Source organism: Rhinolophus sinicus, chromosome 5 (genome assembly GCF_057876585.1).
Source record: "Rhinolophus sinicus isolate RSI-liver-muscle chromosome 5, RSI-T2T, whole genome shotgun sequence".
NCBI lineage: Eukaryota > Metazoa > Chordata > Mammalia > Chiroptera > Rhinolophidae > Rhinolophus > Rhinolophus sinicus.
Genome location: NC_142505.1, coordinates 28,405,891 through 28,430,875, shown reverse-complemented (window position 1 = coordinate 28,430,875; position 24,985 = coordinate 28,405,891). Strand labels below are relative to the sequence as shown.

At 36.0% G+C, this 24,985-nt stretch overlaps 1 protein-coding gene across 8 annotated transcripts in view; it reads right to left on the bottom strand.

Annotated features, from left to right (window-relative positions):
• Nucleotides 1-18,022: 18,022 nt before the first annotated feature.
• The window catches only part of SATB1 (SATB homeobox 1), a 97,511-nt gene continuing 90,548 nt past the window's right edge, over nucleotides 18,023-24,985 (bottom strand). For 4 of the 8 annotated variants that reach the window (XM_019726015.3, XM_074312792.2, XM_074312793.2 and 1 more), the window contains exons 10-12: nucleotides 22,188-22,391; nucleotides 21,520-21,615; nucleotides 18,023-19,751 (exon numbers count right to left, since the gene is read on the bottom strand). In XM_019726015.3, the coding sequence (XP_019581574.1) occupies nucleotides 19,251-19,751; nucleotides 21,520-21,615; nucleotides 22,188-22,391 (801 nt within the window). In that variant the 3' untranslated portion in view covers nucleotides 18,023-19,250. The remainder of the gene's footprint in view (nucleotides 19,752-21,519; nucleotides 21,616-22,187; nucleotides 22,392-24,985) is intronic. The other 4 variants (XM_074312795.2, XM_019726018.3, XM_019726016.3 and 1 more) reach the window with 3 other exon arrangements.

The window sequence follows — 24,985 nt, the reverse complement described above, 5'->3', positions numbered from 1 at the left end:
TACAATAACTGGAATCCATGAAGAAAAGCTAAAGCAAATACATCAGAAGAAAATATCAAATGATATTATTGGGGAAAAAAGTTACAAACTAAGTGAAGAACAGATTTCATAGGCTAATACTTTGTAGGAGGAAAAACATCAGTGAAATTATACCCACAACCAGACTTACTCTGTGTTTAAAAAATACCCTCAGAATCTCTTATAATCCTCCCTTCAAGATCCATCTCTAGGGCAAGTTGTGAGCTCATTAAAAAACATAGAACCTGAAACACATGTTCTAAAAGGAATCCATTATGGCCCCAGGCCAGTGGAACTGGTTTTCTATGGAAGGTTTCAACAAATATAAAGCATGTGTGGTATACCTTGTATGTTCTGCTCCTTTCACCCCCACCTCAGAAAGATTACACTCAGACCCTGTTTCTTTGACAGAGAAGCAGGTCAGGAGAACTGCTCAGCCCCCAAGGAGCATGTCTTCCCAACGTATTTATATGTGGCCAAAGGGAGAGATGGAAAAGAAAGGATCTCCCAAAGGTAGAACAAATAGCCATGGAGAATAATGGACTGGGCAGCTACTGCGGGGGAAGAGCCAGGACCTACTCAAGGAATAATTCCCAGTGCATGGTTCAGGGTCCTGGCTGTGTATTAGGCTTTCAGCATTGTCATGGATCAGAAGCTGCTGTGGACCTCCCACATAATCCCTTTCCAAAAGTCTGTGTTTACCATAGTTATTCTGTCACGGATTCCTTTTCAGTTGTACATCTCCAGATCAAAAGTAGCCACCTATAGATCTGGTGTAGACAGTATCACAAGAATTCTGGTTCTTTGAGTCTGATAAGATGATTGGAGGACACTTGTGTTGTCTCCCTTAGGGAGCCACTGAGTGTATTTTGCATGCCAAATGGAAGGAAGAAGATATTTGTGACCAAGATAGAGCAGGACTATGGTAAGACTGTATTATTGTTCAAAATATTTGTTGTCCTTCCCTGTGGTTGAATTAAACATTTATATTCTATTGAAGTCAGTTTTTGTCATGACATGTAAGCAGAAGACACACATGTCACTACTGCACAGAACTTCTGAGAACCATTATATGGTTCTGCCATACTCTCTTTTCCCTATGCCATGACCCATCCTCTAATGTCTACATTAGCATCTTGGAGATGGAAGTGAGGGCACAGACCTGCAGCCAACTCACAGCATATAAAATAATTTCAAAATAAACCTTTATCATTGTAAACCAATAATATTTTGAGTCAATTGTTACCTCAACATACCTTAACCTAAAATGACAGATACAGGATACACATTATCTGATTAAAGCTATTCAGGGTCTCAGCAAATCCTCCTATCCCCTGGGTTAAACATCTACTTTGTGTTTTTAAATTCTTTCTTATCTGAAAAAGAAAGCATATGAATTTTCCTCAGAGCATACCTTTGACCACAATACATAGTGTTGTCATCACTATTTTCTAAATGCTTTTGTAATTCTACTTTTTATTTTCATTTTGGCATGAAAGTTGAGTTTTAATTTTTTTGAGTAGTTTGGCCTTTAAATTTTAACTTGAAGTACTAATTCCTATTTTCTCTGCATTGAAATTGAGAGTCTGTATAACTTTAGCCTTTCAGAAGTAGTAAAGATCTTTTTTGACACAAATTTTATACATGTTCTACAGTTTCCTAAAACATATTTTTGGAAAAGTCTAAAGATTAACTTTATTCAATTATAAAAATTAGATTATTTAAATCCCATATATCATTATTTACTTTTTACCTGTATTATCTGTTTAACACTGGGTAGGTTAAGTAATTTGGTAAAATAGGGTTTTATATATTATGCCTTGTATTTCCAAAACTTTTTTGCTCTATGTAAATTGATCCAATGTTTTTCAATAACACTTCACACTAGTGATACCTAATATTTATTGAACACTGACAAAATACACGGCATCTTAGTTTTATGCATTCTATTATTTGTGATAGTTTTCTCCCTTTTCTCTTCATTCTTCTATATGAGCTGGGTTTTCTTTTCAATCTCTCTCTTTCTCTCCCTTCTTTTAGGAAAATATTCATCCTGATTCTAATTCAACTTGACTCGCCCTTAAAATTTAATTGAAATTTCTCTAATTTAAATTCAATACTCATATTCAAAAACGTATATGAAATCACCAGGGTCAAGAAAATCCAAGAAGAAACACTGGAGAGGGGACTCACAGCTATCAAGCCTTATTATATTAAAATTATCATTTAGAAAAATTAATAATAATAATAAACAATAGCAGCAGGCACAATTTACTAAGCACTTGTTAATATGCTAAACACTTTACCTAATTATATTCTCTAATAATCATCTCACCCTATAGTAGTGCAGCAATGACAATCTCTAGTGTCAGATAAGAAAACTGAGGTTCAGAAAAGTTAGGCAACTTTCTTCAAATTTTATGCTAACTAGTGGTGAAGTCAGGATTTGTACCCAAGTCTGTCTAGTTCTTAGACAAGCGATTTTAAGACATTGAGCATCTATATTGAATACACGGAGTGACCGGATTGGGGAAAAAAAGAAAAAAAGTAGCTTTGTTGTCATGATTTGAAGCAGTACATGATTGATTTATCTATCTTAGAAGCCTCTAGAAGAAAGTGTACAGCATTATAATTCATCTTTATATAAAGTGAGTGTTTCATAAGAATTACAGACTTTTGTCAAATAGAATGAATAACATTTACAAGGCTCTTTATAGTTTGCTAAATACAAACCTTAAACATTCTTTCCTGAATTCTTTATCTAGCATTTTACCACCTGGTGGAACCATCAGTTCCTGAGTGAATATTCCTAGTTTTCACAAGTGTAAGAATACGTTAAAATGTTTGTGCAGTATTCTTGTTGCTCATCCCCCGCCCCACCTGCACACACTTATCTTCCAGAAATTAATTTGAATAAAAAAGATGGTTATTTTTTTCCCTTTATTTTTCTAGTAAGCTGCTTTAGTAGAAAGGTCTTGCTTCAAAAACATTGCCAAAAATAGATTTTCCCCCAGTTTCCCCCATCCACTAACCTGTAGCTTTATAAGCATGTTCTCCCTCAACTTCACCTTGCTAACAGGATAAACTAAATGTTCTTCTTCTTAGATTTTTGGGTCCAAGGATATTAAATGTGAGTTTTGGCCTAACTAACATTTCGGAAGAAAAGAATGTAAACCCCCTACATTTTTCTTATGATACTTAAGAAAAGGAAGGGAAATAAGGTTCACTATGGTTATATCAGATGTAATTGGTTCAGCTTTGTAACAGAAACACCCCCAAATAACAGTGGCTTAACTGGTATAGGAATTTACTTCTTTAACATATAATAGTCAGAGCTATCTTAGCACCTCTGCTTCATGAAGTTGTCAGGAGTGTTTTTCAAGTTTGTTCTGCCTTCATACCTAAATGGTACTTTAATCAGCATGGCCCATGATCCACATTTATTTTAAATCAAAAGAGGAAAAGAAGGACACGTTCTTTCCTATCAAGGATACAACCTGCAGGCTGTACAAGTCACACTTGCATATATCCCATTGGCCAAATGTAGCTGCAAGGGAGGCTGGGAAGGTAGATTTTTTTGGGGGTAGCCGTGTGCCAGCAATTGTACTATGCAAAGTACCTTAGCCTAAGATGAAAAGGATTCTGGAGATTCATTGCACAACAATGTGAATGTACTTAATCTTACTGAACTGTATACTAAAAAATGCTTAAGATGATAAATTTTATGTTATGTATATTTTACCTCAATACAAACTTTTTTTAAAAAATAACGTTAGGCTAGAATTAAGAGACATGAGTTCTCGTCCCATTTATGCCATAATTAATTCTGTGTCCTTGGGTGATTTTAATTTTATTGAACCCGAGTTTACTCACCTATCTATACAGTGAAACCATTATAGATTACCTTTTGTAGGTATAACTCATTTAACTCTACATTAGTTACTCATCTTTAGTAAAAATGAATTTATTGGAAAAATGAATAAGAAACAAGAAGATGGACAGGTAAACTGAGTAAAAGAAATACCACTATATTCACACACCAGATTCAGTCTTGTCCACACTACCATTGCGGTAAGTTAGCTCTAACTGTTCCCTGCCTTCTTGCCAATTGCATTAACAGTTGTTAAGTCATGGAAGGAAGCATCCTACTGGCCCAGACTAGATATGTCTTCCCAGGGCAGGAAGCCAAAGGAAATGGACCCTTTGGCTTCATCATAGAAAATAAGCGATACCTCTCACCAACACTACTCACAAAAAAGGCAATATACAAGGAGAATCGAATGCCTGCCAGTCAAAACAACAATATCCACTTTACTCTTTTTTCTAAATTCTCTGTTCTCTGTCATCCTATTTTCTCCTGCTTTTTCTCCTGCTCCTGTAACATTCTTTGTTTCCTCAGGCTTTGCTTTCACTTCCTGATTCTGAAATCTCTGAGTTCTTTAAGGCTCTTCTATGAGGCCTCATCTCTTCTTTATCAATACACTCCCACATCCTTGCTCAATATTTCAACCCCCGATTCTGCCGATGGTCTCCAAATCTCTATCACTTATCTGACTTCTCTTGAGGTCGACATGCACTATTAGATCTATGATCCTTAGTGTGGATGCCCAGAACCACATTTCTCATCCTTCTCCCATGTTGTACTCCTTTTTTTGGTTGTCTACCTCGGTAAATGGCATTGCAATCCACCTGGCCTCCAAGGCGAAAACAAACCAAGCAAATACACAAAAGAGGAATTATCTTACACTTACCTCTCTCAATCATTTTCCACAGGAACTCAGTCATCCTGTCTTGTGAAATGTACCTCTGAGATATTTCCTGTACCCTCACTTGCTCTTTATCTACACTGCCAAATCCCTTGTCATCTTTATAGAGGCTACAGGAATTGGGATCTAAATCAAACCAGAGAAACTGACCATTATTGTTACTTATAATATGTTTGGGAGCTGCAATGACAGTACAAGTTTATAATTTATACTTAAGAAAATTCCCAGTGCAAAATAAATTGTTTTACTGTATTATGTGGTAACGTTTAACATTTTGTGTATTTCTTTTAGCACAGTAACTTAAAAAAAATAAACAGAGCAAAAGTCATATTAGATGCTACAATTGTGTTGATACATTGGTTTAATATATGAAATCAGTTTTGGATTATTACCAGTTTGTAAACTTGGAAATATTCCAGTTCTACTGATTGGGACTTCATAACTTATTTGAAAGACTGCATCATATTTAATTGCTTAAAGGAATTTTTGGCGTAGAATTTGACCAATATAATTAAAGTTTTCAACTGACCATGGCTCAACCAACAGTATTTCCATTCTATTACAGAATTCATATTTTAAAACTGGAAAAAACTCAAAGGTCAGATTTTTATTGCAGCCCTAAATCTGAAGATGTTGGTTTATAACTTAAATTTCTGCCATTTAAAGCAAAATTAAAAGATACTGATGCATTTTTCCACCCTGAGGAATTAAGAAGGAAGTCACTTCTCAGTAGAGATAGAAGAGTCTATGTGTTCAATAGGCAATGCTTTCAATAAATATCCAAGAAACAGCTATTTCAATATAAATGCTCCAGGTGGTTTCATCCCAGCTTTCCCACCCCTCTGCTCTCTCCCTTGTTACTTATGCGTCTTTTTATAAATAGTAATGTGCATATTTATCCTTCCAAGGGCTGATGCTCTTTAATAAGTATAAAGGGGTACTCTTCTGACTTGACTTGGGATCCACATGGCGACTGGTGAGAACAATACTCACTCCAAGCCACCACAGTGGCTTTCACTGATATTCATAGGGACTTCCACTTTGTGACTAGTTTAGAAGGGAAGAATTTGGTTGACAGTGGAGTCCAGAAAACACAGAGAGGAGATGAGCACTCTGGAAGGATGATGAAGCATCTCTGACCTCAGTCTTGAGGCTGAGATTGGCTCTGTCTGGTGAGGTGCTTGAGGGCCACAATCAGGCAACTACTTCCCTGAGGAACTTCGTGAAGCGGTGGGTGGGAGCAAGTCTGCTTCAAGTTCTAGGTGACAAAGTGTGGCATGCATTGTTTTGAACTAAGAAATTACTAATAGAGTAGCCCTTAAATAACTTTAGCATGTGAGCCAGTAAAATGTTTAATAAAGAACTGTATGCGATGCCAAGAATACATTCCTTTGTCATATAGTGGGATTTCATCGACCAATTCTGGCAAGCAGACCAGGTATTTTGTAAAGTTTCATAATCAAAATTAAAGCACTGTAGGACTAAGAAGACTCATTCTTTCACAAAATTCTTTTCCTTGTGAGTTATAGTCTATCGCAGAGGTCTTGAATAGTTTTATTTTAGGACATTTAGAAATAACAGCAAAAACGGAAACTTGTTCCTCAAAATTTTCCTGGTCTAGTTTCTCAGTAACACTTTTTGGGGTTTGTTTTCCCCATGTACAGAACCTACTTACAATGTGCATGCATCTACATTTACTTAGGCATTGATTTTGGTAATGTTTGTGTCAGGTTCTAGTTCTCCAGGCATTGCTCATTCAAAATATGACCCGAGGTTTGTCACTCAGTCTTCTGCATTTCATTTTTCTCTAAAGTAATAAGAAGAGCTTCCATTTGTACCACTGACTCAACAGAAAGATATTATGTTGTAGAATATATTCATGGAATTATCATCAACTGAGAATTTTTGGTGGCAGTGTGAGAGTATTTCAGCCAAAATAGTAAAGGAGATTTTGGGAGAAGTTCTATTCCTGGAAACTTATTTATAAATTCTGGTCTGGATTCTGTCATAAATTAACTGTATAAAGTTGAGTGTTAATTAATGTCTCTGGGCCTCAGTTTTCTGATAGGAAAACTGATCTAAATAATGTCTTGTAAAGCACAAATTATGTGAAACAAAAATCCTATGAAATGCTCCTTTTCAAAAGGGGCCTGCAATCAAACAGGTAGGGAAAATATGTCTTATCAAAGTCCATTTTCAAGTCTCTGTGACCATTATCACAAATCAACTGACTTATTTAATCATGGAATCCTTTTATCAGATTAATACCTATTAAAATGCAGATAAAACACTTTAGGAAAGGCTGGATTAAATGATCCATCTGTCTGTTTCCAACTAAGAAAATCCTGTAAAAATAATAGTTTTAGGCCTTACAAAAACTATTCAGAAATGACAAAATCATAAAACAAAATTATAAGTAAGCTAGGACTTCAATAAAGTAAATAAATCTTTATTCTTATGGACCAATAGTAAATGCATAAAATGAAAACAGTCCAATTAGGGTGATACATTAGGATTTTAAATTTCAAGATAACTTTCATCACCATACTGTTTTTACCAATTAAAAATAATTTTTGTACAGACATAAATTTTCTGTGTTTAGCCAATGGTGTCATTCTGCTCATTTTTAGGTCATTCTTTGACTATCAAACATTTGCCTATTCTTTGGAAGGGTGTAGCCAACATAAGTACATGGACATTTCAAACTTTCAGTGACTGTTCCTTCAAGACATAGTGATTCACCTGTGGGAACAGGAAATTATTACATACACACACATTTGTGTATATCTCTTGCACTTGTACCAACTTCCTCAGGGTGTTTGGCCAAACCATTCCACCACTATATGGCTTTGTCCACTGAACTAGAAAAGAACACTACTGATCTTATCATCATGATGCCCCATATTTATAATCTGTCCTGTCTGCTAAGGCTAAATTGATTTGTGCGCCCATGTGGATGTGCTGATACAATCTTACTGGTTCCTCTCCACTTAGCGAACTTCAGACAGAAAGATCAGTTTTATTTTTTCATGTGTTAATGACAGTTGACATTCAGTGTTATTTTATATTATTAATAGTTTCCGGTGTACAGCAGAGTGGTTAGATAGTTATATAATTTATAAAGTGATCTTTCCTGGTAAGTCTAGTATCCATCTGACACCATACATAGTTATTACAATATTATTGACTATATTCCCTATGCTGTACCAGAAAGACGAGTTTTAGATTGTGCCTTCAAATATAAGGTCAAACAATTAAATTCGCGAACTCATCCTAGAAAAAGTGCTACATACCTCACTGCTCAATATCACTACAGTCACCTTTGAAGTACTCCCCTTGGGAAGCTATCACTAACGCCAGTGCCCAGTACACCCTTCAAAGCAATTTTGGAGCTCTTTTTCTGGAATGGCCACCAGAGCTGTTGTTGTATTACCCTTGATGTCTTGAATGTCAGCCAAATGTCTTCCTTTCAATATTTCCTTTATCTTCAGGTAAAGAAAGAAGTCATTGGGGGCCAGATCAGGTGAGAAGAGAGGGTGTTCCAAACAAATATAGTTGTTTGTTTACTGGAGGTTTTCTCCCTCACAGACAGTGCTGTGTGAACTGGTGCATTGTCGTGATGCAACAGCCATGAATTGTTGGCAAAAAGTTCAGGTCGTTTTCATCTTTTTCACGCAGCCTTTCCACGCTTCCAAATAGTAAACTTGATTAACTGTTTGTCCAGTTGGTACAAATTCATAATGAATAATCTCTCTGATATCAAAAATGATTAGCAACAGCGTTGCAACAAGTTCGCGAACTTAATTGTCTAACCTTGTATATCCAGGTTCTAGGATCATTGTCCAATACGGTTTTGCAATAAGGTCCATTAAGAGGACTGTAATAGCAGAAGTCTGTTGCTATTTTTGGATTAATGTTTATTATAAGTTTTTCTTACGTTTTTCCCCATTTTTTTTTTTTTTTACTCAGAGGCTGTTGTGATAGGTGTATGTTTAGCACTAAATAAATAAATGAATAAATAAATCAAATATTGGGTCCAATCCAGACAGAATTAGGCTCTGCATCTGTTTTCCCCTAGGCACACTGACAGCACTACTCAGTTTCTGCAGGTTTCAAGAGCCCAAGAGTTAAGAGAGATGAGGGTGGGCCCTTTGCTCCTCCTGGGTTCTCCAGTGGTCAGTAGAACATTTCTCGAGCATCTGGGTCTACAGAAATGGCTTTTCTGACATAGTCGACATTCTCTCTGTTAGAAGGAATCACTTAAATCCCTGTGGTCTTGGTTTACTTCAACAGAACTCCCTAGACTGAAATCATTTCCTGAAGGGCCATCAAGCCAAGTGCCAATTTAATCTCAAATCTTCAAAGGAAAAACTTACAGTTGACAGTGGCATGTCTCAGGATGGAAAGGAGACAGCTCTAGCTTTCTGTTGGGCTAGGAAGCATTGATTGCAGGAGAGAACAAATGCTCTCTTAGTCTAATCAATCTCACAGAACAGATGGATATGGCAATTAGTGCAAAAACAATTTTGCCAAGAATATTAACACTTCTTGAGTTTATCAAGAAGAGGTAAAGTTTCTGTCAATAATTTTCTAAATTTATAGAATAGGTACTGGTGAGCAACAGGGTATAGGATCTCTGGCCTTACGCTCCTGTGTAGGCCAATGAGGTAATTAGTAAAATGAATGAATTATGTTCTCCATACACAAGTAAAACATGGAGTTGAGGATGAAAGAGCTTTGTAGGTAATATGTGCTCCAACTCTTCTGAAAAATACTGGAATGATTATTTTGTTTTGACACAAGTTATCCAGAAATTCTTTTAATTCTTTACCTTTGCAAACCAAGGCGCAGCTTAATGATCTAGGGCAGAAGCTGACAAACATTTTCTATGAAGGGCTAAAGAGTTAATATTTTAGGGCTGGGTGGCCATATGGTCTCTTTCACAACCACTCTAATTCTATCACTGTAGCACAAAAGCAGCCATAGAGAATAAGTAAATGAATAGGCATGGCTGTGTTCCAATAAAGCTTTACTTACAAAACAGGTAGTAGGCTAGATTTGGCTCATGGATCATAGTTTGCTGACCTCGGATCTAAGACATTGATATTTGGTCTCTTCTAATATTATATATAAAAATATTTTCTTTGTTCAAAATTAGGGCACTTATTAGAACTACCAAATTTAAAAATAGGCAGGGTTTCTAAAATAATTAAAAGAGGTTAGTTTGCCATGTGGTTTCCATATATTTTTTTTACTCATAATATAGAAATATGCAGAACGTATGCAAATGCTTCCCCTTTGAGTAATCTCACTTACCAGCCAAAGTCTTCCTATTTCCTACCCAACATTCATCCTTCTCTTCCTGTGTCTCCGTTATTTCTCCTAGCTCTCTTCTTCCCTTAGTTTTATTCTTTTGCACAGTCCTTCTCCTTCTCCCTTTCCATAGTTCAACTTTATTTTGGTCAAATAGGATTTTGTGGCTTAGCATGACCATCTATCTAATCAAGAGTTGAGTGTTAAAGCTATGACCCTCATGACAAGTAAGGATAAACAGTGAATCCCAAGGCAAAAACTAAGGCTACATTTTTAGAGGTAAAATACTGGGAGATATGTCCACTGAGGCCAGTTATATAAACTCTCTGTGCCTCAGTTTAATTACCAATATAATAATAATAATATAATAATGTATCTACCTTAAATGATTGTTATTTTGATTAAATGAATTTATATTGTAAAGGGCTTAGAACAGTGCTAGCACATAAGTTCAGGAACAAGGCAAAGATACTGATTTCACCATTTCTATTTAACATTGTACTGGACCTTCTAGAAAATAAAATAAAGGAAAAAAAGAAGGCATTTATATTGGAAAGAAGAAATAAAGCTATATTTGCAGATGATATAATTCTCGATCTATAAAATCTGATGATATTGATAAAAAAGCTGCTAGAACTATTGTGAGTTTAGGCTAGGTTGCAGGATACAAGATCAACATACAAAAAAAATACTAGGAACAAACAATTGGAAACAAAAAATTTTCAAAATACCATTTGCAATGAAATAAAAAATATGAAATAATTTATAGATAAATTTGACAAACATGTGCTATAACTATACACTGAAAACCATAAAACATCACTGAGAGAAATGAAAGAAGACCTAAATAAACAAAAAGATATATCATGTTCCTGGATCCAAAGGCTAAATATTGTTAAAATGCCAATCCTTCCCTAAATGATCTATTGAGTTAAAGCAACCCCAATCAAATTCCAGATTTTTTTTGGTATCAATTGATGAGCTCAATCTAAAATTCATAGGGAAGTGAAAAGACCCAGAAGCAACAAAATAACTTTTAAGAAGAATAATCAAGTTTGAAGATGTGGACCACTTGTAGATTATTATGAAGCAATTGTAATTGAGACTGCGTGGTCTTGGTGGAAAGTCTGATAGAGCAACAAAATAAAATAAAAAGTCCGTGAGTGACACACATACATCTGGTCAGCTGAGTTTTGACAATGATGCAAAGGCAATTCAATGGAGATAGAATAGTCTTTTAAAAAAGCTACTGGAAAACTTGCACATATACATGCAAAAAAAAAAGAGAAAGAAAAACATTTTGATCCATATCTTGATACTTTGTGCCATATACAAAAATTAACTGAATATGGATCACAGATTCAAATGTAAATTCTAAAACTATAAAACTTCTAAAAGAAACGATAGGAAAAAATTTTGTGATCTTGGATGAGGCAAATATTACGTATATACAACACTGAAAACAAGACCTTTAAGAGAAAAAAAAAAGTTAAATTGCACTTCACCAAAATCAAATAAATTCTTTCTGTTCTTTAAAAGACACTGTTAAGAGAATGGAAATACAAGTCATAGACTGAAAGGAAATACTTGCAAATCACATATCTGACAAAGGACTTTGTAACCATAATATATAAAAGACTCTCAAAACTCAATAATAAGAAAACAAACAACCCAATAAAAAAATAGTCAAAAGAATAGAGACTTTATAAGAGAAGATATATGGCTAGCAAATCATAGGAAAAGATATTCAAGTAAGAAAATGCAATGCGTTATGGAAATGCCAATTAAAATCATGAGATATTACCACACGTCTACTAGAATGTTCAAAATTTAAAAAGACTGACCATATCCAGTCTTGGCAAGAATGTGAAGCAACAGGAACTTAGTATAACTACTTTGGAAAACTGTTGGTCATCTTCTTAAAAAGCTAAACTAATACCTATGATATGAAAAGTTATTTTACTTCTAGGAATTTACCCAAGATAAATGAAGTATTTCCATGCAAAGGTATGCATATAAAGGCTTATAGGATCTTTATTTGTAACAGCCCCAAGCTGGAAACAATCCAAATAAACATTCAACCACTTAATAAACAAATAACACTATATCCACATGAAAGGTAGTATTTCTCAATAATAAATGAAATGAACATAGATGACTCTTAAAATAATTAGGTTTCGTGAAAGGAGCCAAAAAAGTGAGTATGTTCTGGATTATTCTGTTTATATAAAATTCTAGAATATGCAAACTAATCTATAGTGACAGAAAGCAAATCAGTGGTTTCATGGGGATAGTCATAGATAAGGATAGGAATGGTGGGAGGGAGGGAATATTAAAAAAAGGCACAAGGAAACTACTGAAATGATGGATATGTTCATTATGTTTCCAGTTGTGTGTGTGTGTGTGTGTGTGTGTGTGTATTTGTATTTAACATATGTGTCAAAGTTACAAAGTTGTGTACTTTAACTATGTACCATTTATTATATGTCAATTATACCTCAACAAGGCTGTGAAATTTTGGTAGCCTACTTAAATAAAATGTATAGAATCTCATGATATGCATTTCTGTCAAATATGTTTCATTCTGTATTATTTTCCAGTCAAATTTTGCATACATTTTCTTTTTTCTTTTTTGTCCTATGTTATATGAGAAAGTCTTAGCAAATTCTTTGTGTAGTAAGATGTAGTATACAAACACACACACACAAATACAACAGTGTCATATTTCATCAGGACCATGAGATGTTAAAGGCTAACAAAAGCCTATTTACATATGTCAATTTAAAATGCACTACTACTAAGAGGACCTCCAGGGGGTATGGGTTCATACTATATAGCCAATGTTTCTTCTAAATTGCCTGATCTCATTTATTCATTCATTCATTTATCAAACATATATTTCTGTAGTAAAATTTGAGTAATAAAAACATATGATATTTGAAATGATCTCATATGGTGATTAGAACTGTGGTTTAAGCATCACATAGAAAACTATAGATGAAAGTTACACTCATGTTAGATTCAGAGTTTCGTATCTATAATGTTACTGTTTTCGTAGATGTTCAGAACAATTCATTTTCAGACTTATCCTTCCACATTCTGACATTTGACTGGTTGGATTTTATTTGAAGTATTACCCTTTTTAAAAGAAAAAAAAATAGGATAAATGCCAAATGCCTCTATGAACCTCAGGGTTTATAGTACAGAATTATTGATTAAATTTAGCTCTTCGTTTGAAAAGTAAGTTTACTGGACTGTACCAATTGGAGTGTGAATTTAATGTAGTTTAAAATATAAGCAGTACTGAATGCAGTTAACTTTTTATGATGTTATTTCTATTTCTTGAAGCACACCCCTTTGTTTAGAAATTTTTTTTTTCTCCCCAGGGTAAAAATATTTCTGTCCTTTTTAATTTAGCCTTCCTGGGCATGTTGCAGATATTCTACCTCACTATGTTTTTCAGGTCTTTTGTCGTAGAGCCAATTCTTCATTTCTGTGCTTCTCACCTGTTTCTGTCTATTTATTTGTGTACAAGATGTCAAAGGAAAATGAAAAGTAACACCTCAAAATACCACCTTGAAAAAGAAAATGCCAACAAATTCTTTTCTGCACCTGAAGCTTTTAATTCTTTAATCCACCATGGAATGTTGCTTAATTACATATTTTATTATGCATAACTGAAAATTATGTACTTTAGTTTCAACAATGATATGAAAGCGCATGTATTGTTTATAAATAAAGAGAGGCTGGTTTGTCTTTGTTTTCTATGTTACAAATATTTGTGGAATTCTCACAGGTTCTTCTTCTAAAATTGACTTTTTGAAAATTCCCAGAGGACTCTGAGAAAAACTTCAATTTTTAATTTTTTTCCCTAGAAAACCAAAAGTTCATTACTTTTCAAAAAGTAAGATTTAGTCATAACATCACTATGGACCAAAACCATTGAACAGGATGAATATTTTCATGAAAGTTTCATCTTAATTTTAGCAAGTTTTATAATTTATTAGTGGGAAATGTTACATTCTTGAACTAGGTGATGAATCCTTAGGGGTTCATTATTTTATTATCTTTACTTTTTCATGTGTATTTGAAAATTCCTATAATAAAGATTTTTTATTTTGCTTTTTTTAAACTTTTGTGTATATGGAACTTACACGACAGCAGAGTTTGGGTATTACTATTTCATGATGAAACATTTCATAGACTTGATTTCAGTTACTTCAGTGATGAACTTTTTATATTAGCAAAATGCATATTATAGTTCCGAAAATTTTGAATTTCAATTTTTTTCCGTATTTTCTTCATTGAAAGGTTTTTAAGGAGAAAGTAGAGATAGAAATCTGTAGATAGACTTGGTTGGGTTTAAGACCAATGTGGCCACTTAGCTGAACAAGTCAGTTACCCTGTTTCGCCTCCTTTGTCTTTAAAGTGGGAATTTTGGTCCCTGTCTTACATATGCCTCGTAGTGGAATGGAGGTATGTTTGTGGCACTGCCTTTTCAAATGAAGCATTCCATAAATGTTGTTGCTATAATTTTAAGCATATTTGAGGGTGATGTTAGGAAGGGAACCTCAGAGGGTGGGAAAGCTTTTTATGAGAGATCTGGTAAAACAAATATTTGGAAATTAAAATTGGAAACAAAGGTGGAGTATGTGAAACCTGTCCCCATATTAAGATGCTTTTGGACAGGTTGTGCTCTGGACAAATGCTCATTTTGCATCACATTGCCACAGACTGAACAAATTAATGGACACACATGTTTGAATGTTGTCAACATTGTCATTTATCAGGCACTGTTGGTCCTTCTGTGAGTGGCAAATCAGTTCATTTCTTTTGGAGGGCATAAGGGTATGAATTATAGACTGTCACTGGAATGAAAAAAATTTTAAATACCATAGAGAGCAAAAACTCAATAACAGTAAAATGAATCAACTAGCAAAAGAATGAAAGAAGTCTTCGGCATTTAACTTAGTGCGAAATATGTTATTTTAGTTCCTTTGCGAGTGTTTATTTTGCAAGGCAACAAATATAACCTATTCCTCTAAGGCATTCCCAGAGAACACAACTCAAGTCATGTGCTTTTAATATCAGTAGGAATATTAGCAGTTGAGAATAGTTGATGGAAGAACGTGACAATACACAACCTTGGTATAAAGCAAGAAGCCATAATGGAATTGTTGTAGAATTATTTTTGATCAAATTAAATTTGGAAATATATATGACCCACGTAAGTAGGGTAATATAAGTAAGGCTTAAAAATGTTGCTCGTCATTTTAAACATTAATTCCAAATTATTTTTATTTAACATTTGGTACTGTAAACAGGTATAGTATTCTGGACATACACCTTCACCACATTTCTTTAATAAGGGTACTTTTATATCAAAAATGTGTATGTTAATAGATTGTAGCTTAGCTTTTGTCAAAAAGGCATGCAAGTAGTATTTACATTAAAAGGATTACCTCAGAAGAAACACTGAATCCATAATACACTCCCTTAAAAAGTCAAAAATATTTATTTGTAAGGTAGACTATAGCATTAGTATCTTCTGATATTCTAGATATGATTAATATTTTTGGACTGCCATTGGTTTCCACACTACCATGCAAATTTCTGGCTTAACAAAACAGTCCTATTTCTATAGGCTGTTTAATAGGGTATGTACATTTTAATTGGTTTTTGAAAATATCACCAGGCAGTTTAGAATACCTCATTTATTGATAATATCGTGACAATCAAGGAGCTTAATATCAGCTGGTAACAATAGGGAATAGGGCAGAATTTACTAATGGAATGTATGGGATTGTCATTTTTAATCGAACCATTTGAAAATGTTTTCTACTCAAGCTATATATTTTAAATAAGCACAGATATAGATATCACTACTTGAAAAAAAAACCACTTCGTTTAAGCTCAGAATTCATTAGGACTAAATGTTAATCTATACACATTTTATACATAATATGTACAGACTTTGTAACCAAATGCCACACAACTAGGGCACACACAAACATATTAGTTACCTTGGTTTTCAAAGGTTATGTGTCAACTCTGCATATTTTGTGCCAAGGAGATATTATCAACATTATTTTTTGCATAATGTGCAAGTATTATATGGCCACAGAGTGTAATACAAATTAGTGGCAAAGTGCTGAGGGAAGGAATCCATGACACATTCAGATGTACAAGGTTGAATATTACCCGTAAACTACCTGACTCTGCTAAGGTCTTAACAGCACGAAGCGCTATGTCATGCCCAGCTTTTAAAAGTCTCTGAAATACTTGGACACAATGAAACTTGTTCAAGGAACTGTACCATCGCCACTGGCAACCAGAGGACTGGTGTGAGCGATAAATGACATCAGGGGAGCAATGTGTTAAATCACCCAGACAAATCTTTTCCAAAATGTGTCATCTTTCCTGAAAATAATTTTGCTCACTCCATGATTGTTTAATGACATGTGCTTTTTTTTCTTTTTTTGGTTTATAATATCCTATTAGCAGAATTATGCTGCTTAAGTTATAGGGTATAAACAAGAATTTTGTTAGTATTGTTATGCTGATTCCTTACAGAGACTCATCAATTCATTGAGAATGTTACTTCAAAAGTTAGGTTATGGGGAATGGAAAAATCTTATTTGCAAACCAATTTCTCCTTACAAAAAAAAAAAATTATTAAATTTCATACCTCACACCTTATGTTAAGTGTTGGGCTGGTTAAAAAAAAGTCTTCTCTCTGCTGTAGCCTTTTCCTTAAACTCAGAGAAAAGAGGAATAAGGTTTTCTTAAATACTTCATGGCATATTAGTTTCTATTTATTTCACTTTTTTAATACATGACATCTAATTTTTATTTTATTAATTCAGATTCCTTTTGCTCAAATGAAAGTCTGAGCTCCAGTGAGCCAGAATGTTTAAAAGTTGTTTTCTTACTTAAAAGAATTTAAAACGTTTTCAATCAATTTTAAGTTTGCAGCAAACCAGCTGCCTTCAGAGTACTTCAGCTGTGCTTCAGAAGTAAATAGTACTTTTAAAGCTGAATTGGGAGTTTTTCAATGACCCCGTTTCGGTTTCCTAAGTAAAAGTTGAACACTAAAGCAGCACAGTTGCCTACCAATGAGCTTAGCAGGGCCTGGGGTAATGACAGGAAGAGAATGGACAATTTCTGACCCAAGTATGAAGGAACCCAGATACCCTTATTAACTTCTAGGAAACCTTAAGAGGAGTAAGCAAAAGATAAAATGAAGACGAAGAAAATAATAATAAAAACCTGCAACATGGGCCTCAATCCTTTTTATGACCATTAGCACACCTCATTTTGTATCTTGGAGTTGACGGAGTTTAATTTATGTTGCAAGAATTTTGACAACTGTGTTTCAATTCCAGGTGTGTTCTTATTTTCATGTAGTTCTAGTTATGACATACACAACCAACTGAACAAGTTATTAACTTATATTCCATTTATAACTTTAAAAAATACATTGCTTATTATGGAGTTTTTAATACAGAAGGCCCATTTTTCCTTACTTATTTTGTTAGTATTAATGGCCTTTAAAAATATTTATACATTAGCTTTAAAAAAAGTGTTGCCATAATTGAAGTATTGAGAAATAAATGCAGATGAAGCCATTCCAAGCACATAACTGCTAGAGACTGGATTTCTGTTTTTGTTGGAGAGTCTTTAGACTATAGTGCTATCTCTGTTTATTAAGCAAAATGTTAACCAAAAACAGGTTATCATCCTCAGAAGCTTTAAAAATGAGCATGTGTTTGTGATTTAAATTTACAGTGTTTCATGGGACTTTTCAATTGTTCTTTTTCAAATCAGTAAAATATCATCAAGGAAGTATTAACATGCACCTAACTGAGGGCCATCTTTGACTCTTCAAAGTTACTTCACATAAGCAGACAAACCCTACCATGTCATACCATACAAACAATTTTAATTGTGTAGTTACAGTCAATAACCACTCCTAATCAGAACATTTCTGCATAAAGAAAATTGTGATACACTTATAAAAACAGCCAGCTGTAACAAAATAGCTGGTGTTTTCATAGCCATAAACTCATAAAAAAGAAATACACCTTTATACAGAAATTTTATACAGATGTAGCTTTAAAATTGATTGTAAACCAAAGGAAGACACATTGCAAACATCAATTATTTTCACATTAATTGCATAATTTTCTAAGGTGATCTATTAGTTTTATTTACCTAAGCTTATTTGCATGATAGTAAAAATTGCATACAACAATAAGAGTGAAGCTTATAGTATGAATTGCTTGGATAACATAGAGCACTTTTTATAGGCAACTGTGTAAAGCACATTTTCTCTATTTAAAACTTTTAAGACACTTTGTTTTACTGCCCATCAAAATACATTTATAAATAGAAAAGAATCAGTATGGTAACAAGAGAAGCAATATTACATTTAACGGAAACTTCCAAAAAATTAATTACAACGTGATGCTGCAGGATCTACAAATAAATAATGAGGACTAAATTGTGTTTCACATTTTCTTTTCATTTAAAAAAAAATCATTGTAACAATGAGAATGGAAAAAAATTACAGTGAACTTTTATTTCCAAAATAAAAACAAATTTGAATTACGGCAGTGCCATATAATACAAGGCATTTGTTGGCATATGTCATCTTTAAACTGCATTCCACAGTCTATAGTTCTTTTGTAACATACATAGAGTAACAAACTCTTTTTTTTCTTTTTCTTTTTAAAATAAGGGGCGAGTTTCCAAAGATCAGTGTGGAGTGTTACAGAAATAATTAAAGGAAGGAAATAATCACAGAAGTTATAATGCTTGTTTGAGGCTCCAGAATAATAATAATTAAAAAAAAAATCACTGGTATCATGCTTATGGGGTACACACCTGGGTGCGTCCCGTGAACAGAAATTTGAATTTTTAATACCAAACAATCCTCGATGCTTCACCTGGGGCTGCCAAGCAGTTTGTAAAACAGAGTAAAACATTTAGTGCAGTCTGTACTATCTTTCTTAACTTTCCTGTTTGTGCAAGTTTCTGAAGATTCATTGGCCAAACCATGAACAACAAAGGTTTTTCTGAGAGAATACAGGTGGACGTTTCATTTTGTTGTAAATACCAGTGGCACTGTTGAATGAAAATAATACTTTTAGTTCAGTCTTTCAAGTCTGAGTTAATGTCTGTGTTCCCTTCCACTGCCAGCTCGTCTTCTAGTTTCACCGAGAAAAGGGTGTTAGCATTTTTATCCTGGACACTCTCTTCTAAATCCTTAAGCAATTCCTCTTCTTTGTATTCGGCCACATCCACCTCTAACCCGGAGTTGTCCTTCAGTTTGCCGTGGTGCTTGAGATAATACCGCTGGTTCTGAAAGAACTTGATGATGGTGTACTTGGGAAGGTCAAGTTGGGCAGACAGAGTCTGGATGGCCTCTTCATCCGGGTACAGGCCTACGTCTTGGATGAAACTCTGGAGGATTCCCAGGGCCTCCACGGAAATCTTCGTTCGCGGCCGGGTCTTTTGGCGGTTGTCATCCTCAGCCTCGGCGGGTGAGGCCACGGTGGGCTGCCGCGGGGGGAGCCGGGGGCCTGCCGGCTGCTGTGCCTGCGGCTGCGGGGTTGGGGGGGCCGGCTGCTGCTGCTGCTGAGGCGGCTGCTGCTGGAAAGGAACAAGTGAACAATCAGCTCTGCGTTCTCCTTTGCACAGGGGCGCGCGAAGCCCTCTAGAATTAGCCAGGATGTGCTTATGAATCCCACAGACAGCTTCCTGGATGGGGACATGGGCTCAGGCCCCAGTGGCAGGCCCGCAGAGTGGCCCACAGCATCAGGGAAAAAGTTAAAGTGGTAAGAACTAAAAACGGGAGAAATGAACAGAGTCTGGGGAGGCTACGGATCAGTGGGGCCTCCCTACCCTCGATTTTCAGTCTGCCTCATGGGAAGTGTTAACTACGCACTCTGCAAATGTGAGCCATCAACTTCACCCATAGGTTGCGCATCAAAGGTGCTGACAGCAAAGCAAATTGTGACATCAATAATTAACAAAGATTTAAAAGCAAGATCGAGGATGATGTCAAAGGCATTTTAGAAAGGCGAGCTACAGAGCCGGCAAAGCAATGTGTGATGCCCCATGTCATCGGATGGCTAACACATGGAACAAGAATAGCCAGTTTTCTTTAAGGTCCCAATGAAATGGATAAGCCTCTGCTCTTCTTCAGCATGATCTCTTAGGAGTCCAGAGGACTTCTGAGAGTCTCACATTTGTGAATTTCCTACCAGACAGTTCCGATTTAACACACACACAATTTCTTACCAAATTGTACCAGGCTGACACTGCAAGTTTTTTTCTTACTGAAAAATAAAGGTTCAATCCGCTGCACAATGGCTAGCGAATTGTTTTGTCTATAGTACACTCAGATGTGATTAGGATTTAAATTTAGTGTATACAGACACGTTTTCATAATTAGTATCTGTATATGTGCTGTAATTTCCATACATAATGACACATAACAAACGGCGACACAGGCACATCCTGTCCTCGATACCCATAATTCTTACCAGCAAATCAACTTGAGGAAGCGGCAAAATAGTAGAACATTTATACTGCGCCTAAGCATTTCCTTTTATCCCCCTAAGAAGCAATTTTATTAAAAACGATTTACATTTTCAAACAAGTACTATTTTTATTAAGGTGTATCTTTCTCTTTTTGTTTTTGCTAAACAGTAAGTTTCTCAGGCTTTCACGATTATTTTAGTGCTTGATATCCTAAGGGATGCTCTTTTGCAATTTATCTTGAATACACACTCAAGCATTTTTTTCCCTAGTGGATGGATAACGCTATTATTGTTTTTAGCTATATATGTGTGTATATATGTGTCTGTGTATACATACATATATATATATATGTGTGTATATACACATATATGCATATATATGTATATGTATGTATGTGTGTGTATATATATATATACACACACACACACACACACACACACACACCCACACACACACACACACATATTTTTTAACAGCAATACTCAGATATAATGCAGGTGATTCACCAAACATAGACTTTTAGGACAATGGAAGGCAATGGCGTTTTCCCTTGAAGGGGAAAGGTAAAAGCAGCCCCTTAGATTTAATAGAAACTTCCTAAGCAATTGAGGCCTTGAGAGCAGCCACAAACAACCTGATCCCAGAGCTTTCCAATCTAATGCCTAGGGGAGTGCCCTCAAAGGATGAATGGGGACAAGTCCACTGACATGACAAGTGAAGCACAAGGCTGAATCTGCTGGCACAAGGCTCTTTGGCCCCCACCATGATGAGTGTGCCCTCTGAAAGACTGAATATCCTGACCAAGGGAGTAGGTCTTGACGCCACCCTCTCTGTCTCCCTCTCTTGCTGGCAAGGGGAACTTGTGCCCGCTCACCTGAGGAGCAGCACCGAGCCACGGTGCAGGGGTCAGCAGGCCTGGTAAGAAAACGCCTCTAGACTCTCCTTTCCCAAGGGTGGTGGGAGAGGGGCTCTAAAGGAAAGACAAACAGACATGACTCATGCCTAATCTGTGTTCTGTGAGGGTGTAGGGAGATAGGTACAAGGTGAAGGAAGGGCCAAGGAGTCAGAAGAACGATTCCAATTAGGGTTCCCTCCCCTCCTCCATCTGGACAGAATCCAAGGCACAAAATTGTGATTCAACACAATTCCTCTACAGAAGCAACAGTAATTCCTTTCCTTGGGGGCAATGTTGGTATTAGTTAAAAAATAGGTGGTGTGTTTTAAATTCTGATTAAAAAAAATGTTTAAGCTCTCACACGCCAACAACCAAATTCTAACGGAGAAAGACTCGCCAAACCATGAAGTGTAAAAAGGGTTCCTGCCACTTTGGGGGTGAGGAGATGGGGAGAGAGGAACGCAAAACACATGTTGGACAAAGTGGGTTCATTTTCCTTTTATCCCCGAGCAAGATGGCAGTGCACTGCTATCTCTTGCTTTAAAAGCCTGTGTGTAGAACTGCTGGGAAGAAGAAACATTAATTTCCCTGCTAAGTGAAAGCTCTGTTGACTTACTGCTGTATTGAATTGGCCCAGGTAAACGAACCTGAATCTGTTCTGCTGGAACATGGATGATGTGGGGCGGCCTGTCACCATGGTGATGCACCGCATTGCTCTCCTGCTCATATATGGCGTCACGTTCTGGCTGCGGAAGGCTGAGGAACCTTCGGATCATGGAGAGGTTCTCCCACAGGGTCCTGTTTTCTGGAGAAGGATCTTCTTTCCAACGTAACAGCTCACACAACCACCCCTTAGAGACAAGAGAATTATAGGTCAATTCATGCCTATGGTGGGGCGGACAGCTTCCATTAGGAGCTTGAAAAGAAAAGACCCTGTGAAGTTAACTTTTTTTATAAACTCAAAACACTCCACTCTACTTCACAATTTTTCTTTCTTTTTTTTTTTTTAATAATGTGTTAACAAGAGAATAGCTGTGGCTGTCGAGGAGGCAGGCTCTGTTTCTAATAAACACTCTGACTTGCATCTTAAAGAAGGGTCATATTTTTCAGACTCCACGAGCAAGACTCATGTCCGACGGACTCTGCAATAGGTGACACAGGAGAAAAATAAAGCTACGTCTTTCGAGTCTCGCCTAACTTTCTTGTCTGATGAGTGGCCACCTGAAGTCCTAAAAGTATTTAAGAAGAGATATAATAGGGTTTTAGAATAATGTTTTTCTAAAAGGATTCCCTAAGTTTGCAGTTTTTGATTTGGAAAGGAAACTGTGTGTGAATATGTGTGTGTATATATGTGTGTCACTGTGTGTATGAAAGAGAAAGAAAGGACATGGGCAGTTCTGTGAGCAAGAACACTGTCCAATGCATGGGGTCATGATTAGCATAGGTGTCAGAAAAACTCTCCAAGGAAGAACTTTCCTAAAAGACAGCTTGGAGTCCTGTTTTTCTGCCCACTGCAGTGTACACATATGATTTGTCTGGCAATCATCTTAATAGATTTCCAAAGCAAAGAGAGAAGGAAATGCCCCATGAATGCCAAAACCTGAACTTCTCTGATGCCTCCTAAGACCCAGTTTTTGTTCCTCAGATTATTGATTAAGAACTGCGTGGTTCAACATAGTACACTGCCTAACATTTTCTAATCACCACCTCAGACCTTCTTCATCTTGGCTGCCATGAGGATGCTAAGTAATCAGATGGAGAGGAAGGGAGGGGAATCCATTCAGACCTCCTTCACCAGCCAAGGCTACCACCCCCAGCTGCTGGGCTGCCTGCTAATAGCTTACAGCCACACTCTTCTCTGGAGAAGTGTCTTGGGACCATCTCACCTAGAGATGCCTCAACAGTTATTCCACTTCCTCACTGACCCCCTCACCTGGGTGGCCAGTAACTGGCTGACCCAATGGTACAAAGTCTCTGCCCTCTTGCCCCAAAATATCAACTCAGTCTACCCTTCAATTTCCTCTCTAGAGATGGCTCCCCCATTCTTTCTGCTCCCTCCGCCCATCAACAGATACTTTACCTGAAGACCACATTCTTACTGGACCCCATCTTCCCTATCCTCCCTTGCTCCTTCCAGGTCCCCTCACTAAATCAGGAGCATCTGATTCCCCATTTTAGGCTCTACTTCAAGGAACTTGACCTAAGACAAAGGGGCTTCTTGAAAATTCCAAGTAAATTAGTTGGATGTGAATGGAAAGAATACAGTTTCTTATTTATCTGATTTTTAGAACTCGCCAAGGAGAAAACAGAAAATGTTTTTTGTTTTTGTTTGCAATGTTACCTCTGGGGTGAGAATGGTATAATTTTCCTCACCTTCTTTTCAACTGAACCATTGGAGAGAAAATTCTCCTTCCAACTGCAATATACAATGGGCAGTAGCAAGGCCTATTCTCCCCCAAACGGCCTAGTTGAGAGATTTTGAAAGAAAAGATGGAGGACTGATATATGAGCTTTCCACGGCCCAGCTGCTAACCAGCCAAGGGTGACTGCTGCTAACCCTCATGAGCGCTACCAATTTTTCTAAGGATGCTTTGATTCTCTACTGAACAGGTCTTTTCATTAAACGAATATGTACAAGGGGATGGTCACACAATCATGCACGTATTCAATGCCACTGAACGCATACTTCAAGGCTGAGAGAGCAGGCAGTAAATTGAAGGTTTACCTGAAAGACTATTATCTAAATAAAAAATAATAATTATTGTGATTACAGTGTCATCGAACATGCTTCTCTTCTAACCAAGGCATTTCTATGTTTATTTCCAGAATAATATATGTGATATTTAAGATCTATTTATGAGTATAAAATTAACTACAAAACTGTATTTGAGAATTGAAATATGTGAGACCCACTTGCATATGGTGCCCTGAAGATGGTTATTTAGCTCTTATTGGCAAATGTTTAGTTATCTAGATTAAGCCACGAAAATACTTCATATTTTCCTAGGTCTAAACTATTTCTTTATACTTGACCTCTAAGTTTTGATGCTGTGAGGGTTTTAGCTATATATTTAAAAGCCTATAGGCTTGAATATTAACCATGGTGAAGATTACTTTCCTCCTCTCCCTTTGTCTCCATTCATCAGCTATGGCAATTGACAGGCCCCCATGCCTAAACACAGTAAATACTGCAATTTTATTTACCTTTCAAGAGATGTTAGAAGGTTCATAACAGAACCTTTTTATTTTTTTTTTAATTTAGCTAGTCTTATACTATTTCAATAAGTGCTAAACATGGAGCATCTAAGAATTTTTTTTAGAAATAAATGCTTGTAACTAAAAACTGCTAAAAGTTAAATTAAGAATGATTCATGTAAGAAAAGCTTCTTGGAGAAAGCTGAAAACTCCAATAATTTTCAAATCCTTTAGAAACTTTTTAACGCAG